The sequence below is a fragment of the Myotis lucifugus genome, unplaced genomic scaffold, assembly GCF_000147115.1.
Source record: "Myotis lucifugus unplaced genomic scaffold, Myoluc2.0 scaffold_195, whole genome shotgun sequence".
Classification (NCBI taxonomy): Eukaryota; Metazoa; Chordata; class Mammalia; order Chiroptera; family Vespertilionidae; genus Myotis; species Myotis lucifugus.
In genome coordinates, this window is record NW_005871243.1 from 2009195 (window position 1) to 2023570 (window position 14376).

Sequence of the window (14376 nt, forward strand, 5' to 3'; positions counted from 1 at the left end):
GATCCGCTGCCTTCTGCACACTTCCTACTGGGGATTGAGCCTGCAACCCTGGCATGTGACCTCCTGATTCATAAGTCGACGCTCAACCACTGAGCCATGTTGGCTGGGCTGGAATCTTGAGCGACCTTAAAGCCTATGCCCTCCTCGGTGCGGCAGCGGTCAGCAGGAGCTGGGCGGGCACCGCCCACATTAAAGGGGACCTGCATCCTCTGGTATTTTCCTTGCGATCCTTCATGCAGTTACCCAGCCCGTTTGGGCATGTTTGAGACCCCTGCTGTCGCCTCTGTGACCAGAAGTCCTGGCTGCCTCGAGGCCTGTGTCTGTCCCCTCAAGTGCCATTCTGACAGCAGGTGCAGTCGGAGGGAACTGACTCAGTTATCACAGGGCCTTGGAATAGATGAGAACAGTGGTTACCACGTGCCTCTGATGCTGCACAAAGAAAAGGAGTTAAAAGTGAGGACAGGGATGACTGTTCTCATCTGTTCCAAGGGCCCCGTGGTAAATGGCATTTGTTTGCACAGATGTGCCTCCTATCGCCCCATCCCATGCAGCTCCATGGGGCTCAGAGGCCACATTTTCCCTTGCAGAAATGAAATTCCAAGTTGGGGGACCACGCTAAGTCTCTCAGTAAACTTGAAAGAGTTTTATTACCAGTGAAGCCTGACGCCTATTGAGTTTGGGGGAAAAGAGGGAGTTAGCTTGTTTTTACCCATTTGGGGAATGTGGCTGAGGAGTTTCAGAGCAAGGACCCCACTTCTGAAATCCCTTTCTCGTCCTCTCCAGACTGCCAGCGAAGAGTGCAGGAGCCTCCGGGGCCAGCTTGAGGTACGGGGCCAGCAGCTGCGGGCTGCCAAGGAGGCCGTGGACAAGCTGGAGGTAGGCCTGGCGGGGAGTGCCCCTCTGGGAGCCCTGATCAGAGGCTGGCACCTGGGAAGGGAGACCGATGTGGTGGCCTCCACCTGGTCGTTTCCTCTCTCAGAGTGTGGACCCATCAGGGGCGAGGGGATCTGGTTTGGTTCTTACTGGACCATTGAGGGGCTCCCCATAGGACTTCCCATTCCCAAGCTGAAGGGGTCATCAGTCCACTTTTGCAGACACCCCGAGTTTGTATCATGGTCCCTTTCACTCCCCGGACACCTGGCTGGAGCTGCCAGATGTGTTTTTCACGCAGCCTCTGGCAAGGAAAACGTCCTCTAGTCATCCCTGCAGATGTGCTCTGAGTCAGTCTGAACCGAGCAGGGACGAGGGTGGTGCTAAAACCACAGTCTTCAGGGCAGCGACTTTTTTCACTGAATCCTGCTTCCTGCCACCCACCCCCAGCCCCACCCTGGAGATCCTGACCCCTGCCTCCCCTCCAACCACCACAACCAGTTGCCATTGATGCTTAAGGGACATCATTACAAATCGGAGTGTGTCACATGCCACAGACATAGAGCAAAGGTTCTTGGCCTCATTTAAAACCAAAAAACAAAAGTCCCTCCAGTTGGAAGGGACCAGCCAGATGGTGAGAGCACAGCTGTCGCCTCGTGGCGTCTGACACGTGCTTCTGCGCCTGCCGTCCTGTGCCAGGCCACCCAGGCAGACCTGGGAGAGAAGCTGAGCCGCACCAGCAGCCGCCTCTCGGAGTGCCAGGCCGTCGTGCTGAAGAAGGACAAGGAGGGGGCCGCCCTGCGCGAGAACTCGAGAACTTGGACAGGTTAGTGACGCGGCCCTCCCACGCGCCCCTCCCACGCGCCCAGTGGCAGTCTTCAGGGAAGGGGTGTTGGGTGCAGTCATTTAGAAAGTCAGCCACTCGTGAAACAAGTCCTTTTTCAAGAAAAGCCACAGACCAGAAAGTGCTTGTGCCGGAAGCATGCCACCGAGAGCCTGGCTGTCGCCCCTCACAGTCCTGTGGACGGCAGGCCCTTCCAATTCCACTTCCTTACCCCTGGCAGGCGTATTTCAGTCTGGTAGCATTGTGTTTTAGAAAAACTAACAGCAAGTAAAAGTTGGGATGTAATAATGGCAATAAAAGCAGCAGACGCTTAAATAATGCCTGAAATGGAGCAGGCACCGCCTTAAATACTTCGCATCTAGTTGCCCACTTAATCCTCCCAACAGTCCAATGAGGGTGGTATTATTTATTCCCATTTTATAGGTGGGAAGAATGAGGCTCAGAAGAGTTCATTTGCCCTCCCAGGTCAGACAGGGTATAAGCGATGGTAGGATTGGAACCCAGACACTTTGGGCTCCAGAGGTCTGTTTTCTCAACAATATCCGGACAGACACATGTTCTGTTTGACTGGGGGGCGCTGGTATTGGTGCGCGTGTGCGTGTTTCCCCCGCTATGCAGGTGCCTCGAGCTCTCCCTCATTTCCCAAGCGCGTCCCGACAGTGAGCGAGTGCACCAGGGACCCTGGCCGGCTTGTGTCCCCACAGCCGCTCTGGTGCTGTGTCTGTGCAGAGCACATCACGCTCTCACCCTTTCCTCATGGTTTTTTAACCTTATAGTTGGGGCCTATGTGTGGCCAGCCCCTGCGCCTCCCCCTGTGCCTCCCCGAGCCTCCTCGTCTTCAAGCTTAGGGACCACCTGGAGCACGAGCCCGCCGCCTGGCGATGGGGCCCAGCTTGTCCTGCCAGGCGCTGATGAAAACAGGTGTAGCCGGAGGAGATGCAGGGACCGAATTGCACGTGTGCCCAGCTCCACCCCCAAGGCAGGCACCCGAATTGTGCCGAGGGTTTTACTTTTCTACTCACCCTCCTCCCCTTCTCCTCGGAGGCTGGGCCCACCAGCGGGAGACGCAGCGCATGTTGGGTGTTCAGTGGCTAGACATGCATTCCTTCCCACCTGACTCCTGGCTCCGTTAGCCAGGTCACGCTCACCTGGCAGTGTAAATAGAACTTCTACGTTGGTGATGGGTTGTTGTCTTTAATGCAGTAATAGTGGTTGGTTGTGAGATCTCACACCATTGTTTTAGCTGCTCCAAGTTGCATTTTCCATGTGGCAGGAGTGGATTTTTTGTTATCCACTGTTTGAGCAGGCCATGCTGGTCTGTGTGTACTCATTTAAGTGGACAGGGTCTAGTGAACAGCCTCCTGACGACATTATGCTGGAGGTGAAAAGGCCGGATGAGATGCAAATTAGTTTGTCTCTGCAGAGCCCTCTGTCTACTGGAGCTTTTATAAACATCTTGTGGTCCTTGAGATTTAGAGAGCATCTTTGGCAAACCACTGCCTTAGGGGATAGCCAGGCTGAAGGTGGGGTGGGCAAGGGCTGGCCAACAGCGGCTCAGCCAGCACATCGGGCCGTGCCCGTGGAGCGCCTGCTGTGTGCCCGGTGCCATGTCTGTGTGTAGCGTCACAAAGACACATGAAGACTGTCCTCCATGTGGTCACCTCCAGGAAGCTGTGCCCCTCTGTCCTTTCTGTCCTCACTCCTTTTCGTCTTGCAAATACTCCCCCTCCCCAGCACTAGTCCCTGAGCCTTGTCCTAGAGCTCCTCTTAAAACCTCATTTCAACTCATCCTGGGGTGTTCGGGTGCCTGCGGTTACCTGCTCTTCCAGAATTCCCCTTGTGTTTGGTGTGAAGAGTTTGGGTGTGTGAGGGGAGTCCTCGAGGCCAGGGGCGTGCCCCACCTGTGAGCAGGCAGTGCCAAGGGGCTCCTTCACTGTGGGGGGAGGCTGGGAGGGCCGCAGGACCCTATTAGAGGCCCAGTGGAAGCGGGAAGGAGTGGGGAGTCAGGGAACGTACCACTCCCCCACCAGGACCCAGAAGGAACTTGAAAGAGCCACGGCAAAAATCCAGGAGTATTGCAGCAAACTCTGCCAGGAGGCGAGAAGCCGGGAGAAGAATGACCAGAAGATGCTGGCGGACCTGGATGACCTGACTAGGACCAAGAAGAACCTGGAGGAGCGGCTGATAGAGCTGCTCAGGTGAGTGTTGGTGTTTCTTTAAAGACATGCAACTGTTCGGAACGGAACTCTTCATGGAAATGCGCTCCCACCCCATCTGCCACCCCCCACCCCCCCACACACACACACATACACATAGACACAGACACTCACGTACAGGCTCTGCTCAGGCCCATGGCAACCTGGTGAGAGTGGATTTCGGTTTCACAATTTTTTCAATTGCCTTATAATTTTCCTAAATTAGATTCATGCATTGCATGGCAATATTTTCTTAGATCTCTTTCGTCTGTGGGTGTCCCCACTATCTCTCTTAACTTTTTTTTTCTTTGCAATTTATTTTTGAGAAAGCCAGGTCATTTATCTGGTCATTGCATCCCCATGAGGTCATCTAACGTGTTCCTCCAGCCTTTGTATTTCTATAAATTGGTGGTCAGAGCAGTGCTTCTCAGCCCTGACTGCCCATTAGCATCACTGGAGAGCCATTAAAAAAAACAAAATACTTACATCCAGGTCTCACCCAGAAAAAGTGGGAATGGGTTCCAGGCATCAGCAAGCCAGAGCCAGAATCTCTGCTCTGCTAGAGGCTGGCTCAGACTCAGGTTCACACTTGTGGCCAGGACACTGCATGGAATTGGCTTAGAGTTCTGAGGCGTTCAAGGGCCACATCGATCTGATTAGCCCTTTCTTTGAATGTTAGTTGCCATTGATAAGCAATGCTAGACCTAATCATTTATTTGGGGTTGCAAAACGGTGATGTTAAATTTTAACTAAGGTGGACGTTTAAAAACGTCGCCCACATGTCATCAATGTGCAGACCTGAGACCTGAGCACAGAAAGCTTCCCCCGATGGGTGAGGAGGAAGCCCAGGTCCGCGGCATTCCCACATTCCCAGGGTGTGGGTGCCTGGCCTCCTGGGACAGAGAGGACAAGTTGTGGAGCAGCCGGGAGAAATGCTGGTCCTGACAATGTCTTGTGTGCTGGGAAAGCCAGTCGATTCCATGTTCTGGCTTTGGGGGTTAGGAAGTTGGTCTGGGGTTGCTGTGAGGTCCCTGGCTGGGTGGAGCCTGTTTCCCTCAGGGCTGAGGTGGCTCTGGTGTTGGTCATCAGGGCTGAGGTGCTGCTGGGCCACGTTAGGCTTTAGGATGGTGACTGGGGTTCCATCCGGGAAAGAATTAAACTCTCCCGTGTCAGAAGCCGGGAGCCCCGAAAGTGACCAATGGCAGCAGTAAGGATGTCTCTGTACACGTCTTCCCTGGTGTGCCGGGCACATTCGGATACTGCCAGGCCTTTCTCAAAAGCCCCCGCTTCTTTCAGACTTACTTCCTGGGGTGACTGCTGTCCCTCGGGGGAACACGGGGTGACAGACATCATTCAGGCTGGGAAAGCTTTGATCCCCTGCAATGATTAGATGCTACTTGAACCATGAGCCATAAATGCATCGAGGCCCCGAGCACATTGGAGATGTGAGAGGGCAGTGTGCTCGTGGTCCCTGGCTCACAGCACACTGTCGGGCAACCACGACAGCACGCTGGGGTTCAGCTCCCGGCGGCCTCGTGCACTGTCATCTAGACGCCTGAGCTGTGTCACCCTGGCCCGTGCCGGCCGCTCTGCAGGTGCCAGAGCCTTTTCTGCACGTCCCAGGTCACCTCTGTGCCTTGACGTGTGTGGTGCTGGTGAAGGGCCTGCACAGTGGAGGGGCCTGTGGAGTCGGTGTGCTTCCAGGGTACAGGTGAAGTTTCCTTCTGTGTCTTGGGGGATTTGGAGTCAGTTTTTAAAAATGAATCCGGAACAATTCTATTGTTTTCATGGATTCCTTCTTTTTCCTGACGTGGCTCTGTCCCAGGGACAAGGATGCACTCTGGCAGAAGTCCGATGCCCTGGAATTCCAGCAGAAGCTCAGCGCTGAGGAGCGATTCGGGGACTCGGAGGTGAACCACTGCTTTGACTGCAAGCGCGAGTTCAGCTGGATGGTGCGGCGGCACCGCTGCAGGTTAGCAGGCCGCACGCTGGCCAGCACCGCCCCTGGCAGAGCCTGGAACAGGGCAGGCAGCCGACGGGCCGGCCTGAGGCTGTGCCCACCAGGACCACAGTGCTTTTTGGTTGTAAGGGACCTGGGCGAGGAGGGTGTCTTAGGCAGGGTAATAGCAGGACCCCAGGGGATCCTGAAGGGAAAGAGCCTTGCATACAGATGTGTGAGTGGAGTTAGGGGACCCGAGGGGATGTGGAGCACCCAGACCAGCAGCCCTGACCCTCCCTCAGCCTGAGGGACCAGAAGGGGAAGGGTATTACTGGAACCCAGGCCCGTGGGGCTTAAGCTTCCCTGGAGGAGCACAGAGCAAAGACCCCTGGGGCCCAAAGAAGAGCAGACAAAAGCGGGTCTCCAGTGGTGGCAGAGGGACATCGCACAGGCCTGGGGTCTTTCTCTCAGGGCCTCGGCCACACCCGGATCCTGTGTCAGGGAAGGTGGTCTTGACCACACACTTTATCCCCCAGCCTCCCACAACCTTAGGAAACAAAACATTCTCCCACTAAACCAACCAGGATGGCTTTATTGGTATCTTATCAGATGGGCCTTACGGCCACATTCTAAAGTGGGGGCAGAGCCAGGTGTGACAAGAGCCATGTGGTGTCTAGAACCCGACCCAGAGCCCCTTTCTGGTGCTGAGCAGATGGCACGAGGCCCACAACACCGTCCTCACAGCCCATGCTTGCTTGGTCCCCAGGATATGTGGTCGCATCTTCTGTTACTACTGCTGCAACAACTACGTGGCGACAAAGCCCGGGGGCCGGAAGGAGCGCTGCTGCCGAGCCTGCTTCCAGAAGTTCAGCCCTGGCTCCCCGGACAGCACCAGCTCGGGCACCAGCCAGAGCCAGCCCAGTCCCACTCTGTCGCCGGCCCAGGCTGGGCTGCAGGCCGCTGGAGGCCAAGGTCAGACTCCTGCTGCCGCCCTCGGTGTTCCCCAGGTGCCATCCCCACACCGCTGCCCCATCTTGGCTAGTTAGCTGCCACAGCTCAGTTCAGTGTTTTCCAAACCTGGGCACTAGGGAGGTATAAAAGTGTAGTCAACCAATTTGAGACTTTCTTTATGATGCACTTGGGATTGAACAAGAATTGAAAAGGGAATACCTTTCTGCCGGTGTGATTCAGCGTCGTGAACATGAGGTCTGTGTCCCTGTTAGCTCACATACTACCAGTGACCGTACCCCACACCCGAGAGACGCTGTCTCTCGCAGCCTGGGCCCCGACGTCCCACCCTCGCCCCCAGAGTGACTGAAGGCCAGGAGCTGTGTCTGGAAATGACCGCCTCCTGCACGCCTTCCTGGGGCTCACGGTCTCTCAGTGGCCAGGGAGGGTGTGTTCTCCTTCGTGTCTTTCACTCGGTGCAATAAAAGGAAGCGGGATTTGCTGCTCCTGCTCCCAGCACGGCCCACCTGGCCAGCTCAGGCTGCTCTCGGGGGCTGGCCTGTGGGCGTCCCGGGAGGCAGAGCCGGCATGGCCAGGGCTGAGGGAGTCTCATCTCTGCTCAGGCAGCGCTGCCCACTGGGCTGCTCCCTGTGGACTCCTTGGCTTCTGCCTGGACCCAGGGCCGCAGTGTCTTTTGTTTAACTGGATCCTCGAAGTTGGCAGCCTCATCACCCACAGTGGGTACAAAGAACCGCTTGGCACAGCTTTAGTATTTCTTCACCTCTTTTGCGAGTCCTTTATGTGTTCTGGATACAAGTTATTTACAGATATGTGTTTTACAAGTATTTTCTCCCAGTCTACAGCCTGTCTTTTCACTTCCTTTCAACAGCACAAGTTTATAATTTTGATGAAGGCCAGTCAATCCATTTTTTTTTCTCATGGATCAATTTTTTTTTTATTTTGTGTATCATATGTATCTTTGGTTAACCCAAAGACTCAAAGATTTTTTCAAGTTTTCCTGGAAGTTTTACAGTTTGAGGTGGCATGTGTGGGCCTCTGACCTGTTTGGAGCTCATTTATGGATGTGGTGCAAACTCTCGGTAGAGATTCATTCTTTTGCACATGGTTGTCTCATTGTTTCACTACCGTTGGTTGGAAAGTGTATTCTCTTCCTGTAGAACTGCCTTTGCATCTTTGTCAGAAATCAGTCTAGTCTTCCAACCCGTGAACATAGTACAGCTCTCCGTTCATTACTGTCCTGTTTTATTTCTCTCAGTGGACATCACTTTGGGTCCCTGATGCTCCTTTGTGTCTGGGTCTGTACAAAGAAACCAATCCCTGGCCCCCTTTTTCAGCCGCTCCTCAGCCCTTTTATTATGTAGACTTCGGGCAAGAGGAAGAACAGAACGTTCCTTCTAAAGCACGGCCCGTCCCAGGAGCCATGTGGAGGGCCCGTCCCAGGAGCCATGTGGAGGGCCCGTCCCAGGAGCCATGTGGAGGGCCCGTCCCAGGAGCCATGTGGAGGGCCTGTCCCAGGAGCCATGTGGCAGGGCCCGTCCCAGGAGCCATGTGGAGGGCCCGTCCCAGTATCCATGTGGCAGGGCCCGTCCCAGGAGCCATGTGGAGGGCCCGTCCCAGGAGCCATGTGGAGGGCCAGATGGGAAACTGGTTGCTCGCCCGTCCCAGGAGCCATGTGGAGGGCCCGTCCCAGGAGCCATGTGGAGGGCCCGTCCCAGGAGCCATGTGGCAGGGCCCGTCCCAGGAGCCATGTGGCAGGGCCCGTCCCAGGAGCCATGTGGAGGGCCCGTCCCAGGAGCCATGTGGCAGGGCCCGTCCCAGGAGCCATGTGGAGGGCCCGTCCCAGGAGCCATGTGGAGGGCCAGATGGGAAACTGGTTGCTCGTAGGAACTGGAGCCTTCTTTTTGCTCTGACTCAGTGGTGAGTGTTCTGGCGGCCACAGAGGGTGGCCCTGTGCCAGGGCACTGGGGTCACTTGTTTTGATTTCTGATATTTCCTGTCTCCTCTCGTCTCTCTGCCTTCCTCCCTCCCTCCCTCCCTCCCTCCCTGTCATTCTTGTTTCTTCTTTCTTTCACCTCAGACCTGCCATCACATTTTCCATGACGTATGCAAGAGGGTGTTTGTGGGTGGGGACGGGCACAGGAACACGCACAGGGCATCCTTGCTGCCAAGTGGCCCGCAAAGCCCAGCACCAGTCCCCTGGTCAGGACCACAGTGGCCGCTATAAGTCCTTGAGCAGAGGGAGCCCCCCCCCCCCCCCCCTGGATTGGGATGAAAATGCAGGCCAGACAGAATTCAAAGAGGCATAGAAGGGCCTATCTCACAGATCGAGGACTCGGCAGCACAGAAGTGCGTTTACTTTTCCGTTCGGGTCTTTCCTGATAAGGTTTTGCTACATGGTTTCCCTTCTAAACCAGGGGCTTCAGAGGCCGTGTAAGAGCGTGAAACCTCTCCAAGCCCCTGACTGGAGGGCTGGAGGGAAATTAAGCTGTGCGTCTAGTTTCCTCTGTAGTCCCACTCTGCTTTTCTGGCTCTTCCCAGTAGCCACGTCCCGACAGCCATTCCTCGCGCATCTGGGCAGAGGAGCTATCGTTGGGTGATTCCTCACTGTGTGTCCCGGTGGCCTGTCCTGCGTGGCTGCACCCCTCACGCCCCCAAGGCCCCCTCCCCTCCTGTGCATGACCGTGTGTGTTTCTCCTCTCTCCTGACTGGCCTCCGCGGTCCAGGCGCAAACCCAGACTTCAGGTCACCAGACGACACTGTGTTCGACATCATCACGGACGAGGAGCTGTGCCAGATACAGGAGTCGGGCTCCTCCCTGCCTGAAACGCCCACCGAAGCCGACTCTCTTGACCCCAGCATGGCCGAACAGTGAGTAGAGGTCGCCGCCATTTCCCGAGTGCTCGTTCAATGCCTGGCCCTTGCGCTGGCTTATCAAAGGACCAGGAAAGTCTGGAGCAGCAGTTCTCAACCTGTGGGTCGCGAACAATGAAAATACACCCTGCATATCAGATATTTACATTACGACTCATAACAGTAGCAAAATGACAGTTATGAAGTAGCAACGAAAATAATGTTATGGTTGGGGGTCACCACAACATGAGGGACTGTATTAAAGGGCCGCGGCATTAGGAAGGTTGAGAACCACTGGACTCTGGAGGGAGGATCGCTGTCCTTGCTGAAGGGAAGGGGCCTCGGCACAGTGCTGGGGAGCAGTGGCCCTCAGGGAGTTCAGGGCTCGGGATGGTCACTGTTGACCTTGACAGAGACGTCCCGGGAAAGTCAGTGGTCCCGGATTTCAGCATTAAGGCCTTCCTGGGCGTGGGCAGCTACAGTAGCCTGCTCAGGCTGCCATAACAAAACACCCAGACTCAGTGCTGACACGCCGGAGATGAGTTTTCTCACTGTTCTGTAGACTGGAAGTCCAGGTCCAGGAGGTGGCAGTTTGGTTTCTTCTGGGACCTTTCTCCTTGGCTTGCAGACCATGACCGTGCCTCCTCGCGTGGTGTCTGCACGTCACCTTGGTGTGTCCTGCCTCCTCCTCGCACAGGACACCACTCAGGTTGGATGAGGGCCCATGGTCCAAATGCAGTCACTTTCTGAAATCCGGCGGTTTAGGACCACAGCATGAGTCTTGGTCTTGCCATCTCGTATTGATCTCTCTGTTCCTCTCTTCCTCCCCGACTTGAGAGGCGGCTGTCACCCAGGATTTCTGCTGCACGGGAGGGGATGCATTTAATCATCATGGGACTCTCGACAGGAGATTTTAGGCGTAAGGGCACCTCCGTATCCAGTGTTCTTTTACTAAAGAGTGACTACACATACCATGGTGTGGCCTCATGGTTAAAGCCATCCTGATCACACAACCAAGAGAGCCCCTGCTCATGTCGCTTCTGTGGCTTTGGGCCTTTTCCTTCTGGAACCCCAGAATTCTTCCCGGACTGCAGCAGCCTGCGCGTTCTCCCCCACCCTCACAGCCCAGCGGTCCCCAGGGCGTGTTCTGTCCCATTAGCTAAGTCGCTGTCTGCCGTCCTCACCTGGCCCCTCTTCACTGACGGCGCCTCGCCTCCCAGCCAGGTGATGGTCAGCTGAGCAGGACCGAGCTTCGGGCCTGGGAGGGCAGCCTCGGCTGCAGCTGCATGAGAAAGTGAGCCCCCTGCAGCCTTCTCTCCCCGGCCCCTCACCTTCCCCTTTCTCAGCAGGAACAAAAACAGAAGGTGTTCTGAGTGCTGACAGATATGTGCGCGTCAGTCACGGGAATCAGGAAGTGTCCCAGGGAAGGAAGCTGCCAGCGCTTCTGGGAGGCTGGCCTGCGTTGTGATGTGTAGGGCTGAGCTGGCATGTCTGCTGTGTGCCCATTACCTGGCACCTAGCGGCCCCTTTGTCTTCTCCAAGGTAAACCACTCCAGATGCCCAGATGATACTGAGCTTCAGCTCACCCACACAGCATCATGGCCGGTAACACTGTAGAGCTGATGCTTCGTGGTCATGTGCTTTGGGGAGCTGTGGTGGGTTTGTCACCAACCGGGAAACTTGATGCCTGGTATCTCGGCAACAAAATGAGGACAGGATATGGTGATGCTGATTAAGGTTAGAACGCCACAGTGTGCTTGGGTTAACCAACAGCTCTGCCTTCGGGTAAGTGGAGCTGGCAGGTACCTTGGGCCCGTCAGCTGCATAAAACCTCACCAACTTTTGGGGGAGGAGAAAGGCTCCTCACTGGGGTCCTAGCCCTCGTTCTGCGGTGTGAGCCTTGGCAGGTATTAATCTCTGAATTAGTTTCCTCGCCTGCAAAACGGTGTTGGCAGTTCCCAGGAACCACAGGCCGGGCACATGGAAGGTGCTGCCTTTGGAGCCCTTGGAGGAGAAGGCTGGAGTGCACGCCCTGACCACTCCCGGGCCGCGTGTTCTCTGCTCTGCCTCCACCCCTCTGGTGGGGCAGCTTCAGGTTTCCCTCCCGCAGCACCCTCTCCCCAGTCATCGCGCTCACGGAGGTCACCAGGCTGCTCCCAGGTAGCCCTGCATCTGGTCACCCTGTGCTCACACAGGACAGGGCGGCCCTCTGTGGTCTCTACCAAGCATTGCAAACATGGTCGGCGAGGAGCACTTTCTTTACCTTCAGACCCTGAGGCCACACCCAGGCAAAGTGCCCACACCCAGCCTGCTCCCCTGCTCCCCGTCCTCCCTCTGTCTCCCTTCCTTTCCCTGCCCCTTCGCCAACCCCTCCCCCACACACGCCCTCCCCCGTCTCCAAGGCCTTTGTGACGTGCTGGTGTGCGTGAGAATAAGGGGCTGAGGGTGGGGACTTCAACTTCCGGGCTGTTGTGTGGATGGAATGAAATCAAGACGCAAAAAGACGCAAAAGCCCTGCGGCCTCCGTGGGCTGTGCCAGTGTCTGTGGCCAGTAACGAATGGCGTGTACCCAAGGGGAGGACGTGGAAAGTCATCCCTACTCCCAGGTGTCTCAGATAAGGGCCTAGAGAGTGTAGGACCAGTGAGTGATGAGGCAGGAAGGTGAAGGATTCAGCTGCTGTGCGGTTCCTGGGGACAGGTGGGTGGGTTTGCTAAGCTGTGGAAGGGCCGGGGGTGGGGTACGGACTGGCGGTGCCTGGTCAGGGAGGAGCCAGTGGTCCCAACAGTGGCCCTTGTGTTGCCGTGGCCAGGCAGCCCCCAGCTTGGCCCTCGGAGTGCACTGACCGGGCCTCACTGTCGCTAGCCAGGGGTGTGGGTGGTGACGTGGGCCTGGGGGCCTGAGTGACTTTCCCAGGGACACAAGAGGTGGGGCTGCCACTGAGCCGGTGTTTGAGTGACCCAGGGCCCTGCTCTCCCCTCACCACCGCTTCCCCCCACAGAAGCCTGTGGAGATGCTGCAGGGCCTCGCCTCTTGTGCGGGGACACTGTCAGGAAAGTCAGGGGCTGGTGGCCCCGCTGTCAGAGGTGGAGGCACACAGGGAGATGACGGCAATGCCCCAGTGAAGCCCATTTAAAGAAGGTCAGCGTCGGCCTTGTCCCCAGGAAAAGAGCAGATCGTGTTGTTTGGGACGGACGCAGTGGTCGTGAGGCCCGAGTATAGGAAAGTCACTCATGGATGCACTGAGCGCGGTTATGAAACAGCAGGTGGGGTCACGCGGGCCCCGTGCCGCTGGCAGTGCGTGTGGCATGCCACGCCTCTCTGAAGGCGCGAAGCAAACCCTCCCAAGCCTCGCCAACACAGCAGCTTCCATTTTGTGTTGCTAGTTTTTGTCTTTTCAATTTACCGGGGTGACATTGTTAATGAGATTATAATAGGTTTCGAGTGTACACTTGAAACATCATCTGTATATTGTATTGTGTGCTCATCACCCTAAGTCTACCCTCCTCTGTCACCATATATTTGACCCCCCTGACCCTCATCAACCTCCCCCCACCCCTCTTCCCTCTGGCAACCACCATACTGTTGTCTGTGTCAATGAACTTTTTATTTGTTTCTTTTGTTTGTTCACTTGCTGCCTTCTGTGTTATGTCCTTCACGGTGAGTGAGAACATGATTCCTGCCCTTCTCCATCTGATTGACTTTGCTTAGCATGTGACTCTCAGGATCCATCCACGCTGTCGCAGATGGCAGTGTTCCATCCTTCCTTGCGGCTCAGCAGTATTGCTGGTTCTCGGGACAAAGAGCAGGCACTTCTGCCATTGGGAGCCCTCCTGCCCGTGAATGCGAACTGTGCCGTGTTCTGTACGCAGGGTCTCCAGTCCGCAGCCAGCCCTGGGAGGTCGGCCGTGGTACAGTCCACGTCTCACCAAAACAAAGGTGAAGAGATTACCACGTAGTGACGGGCAGAGCTGGATCCAGGTCTGGTCTATCTAAACCTCAAAACCACACTATTCAGCCCATAATTCTGCCTGCGTAACAGCTGATGTCAGCTGTCCTCCTCATTTCGGCGAGTGACTGGTGACTCATGAACCAAAGAGGCAACTTTAAGCCTATTGAGCAGAGAGTTAGGATCTAGTAGACACAACACGCACAGTGTCTGACATTTAAAACTCTGCCTCATGCCGTGACCACAGTATGGAGGTTAAACAAATGCACCTCACATGGTGGGCAGGAGGTTGGAAACCACAGCCAAGGAGCTGGGTGGTGTTCACTGGTATATTCCACGTCCTGGGTAGAGCAGTGCCCTGAGAGTTTGCAATCTTAACTGCTTTCTTGTGCCCTGGGCCCACAAATAAGCTCTTGGCCTATCCCAGGCATGCCACATTAAAGTGGAAAGTGCCCAAGGGGTAAAAGTAGTTTGGAGACTTTTAAAAGTTTTATTTCTTAGTCATGAAAATCATATGCTGTTTGACATATGTGTGGAAGAGAGAATTACATACACATAAAGGATTTGTGTGCATGTATATGAAAGGCATAGGATATCTGTGTTGTTGGTTTTTAAAAAAAAATTTTTATTGACTTCAGAGAGGAAGGGAGAGGGGGAAAGAGGTGGAAACATCAATGATGAGATAGAATCATTGATTGGCTGCCTCCTGCACACCCCCTACTGGGGACCAAGCCCACAACCCAGACATATGCCCCAACCTGG

The 14376-nt window shown here is 55.6% G+C and overlaps 1 protein-coding gene across 1 annotated transcript in view; it reads left to right on the forward strand.

The window, feature by feature from the left end:
• The window catches only part of FYCO1 (FYVE and coiled-coil domain containing 1), a 65826-nt gene that overhangs the window by 25599 nt on the left and 25851 nt on the right, over positions 1–14376 (forward strand). The window contains exons 9-14 of the mRNA XM_023760871.1: positions 784–876; positions 1570–1685; positions 3742–3912; positions 5735–5881; positions 6615–6820; positions 9541–9685. Coding sequence (XP_023616639.1) covers positions 784–876; positions 1570–1685; positions 3742–3912; positions 5735–5881; positions 6615–6820; positions 9541–9685 — 878 coding nt within the window. The remainder of the gene's footprint in view (positions 1–783; positions 877–1569; positions 1686–3741; positions 3913–5734; positions 5882–6614; positions 6821–9540; positions 9686–14376) is intronic.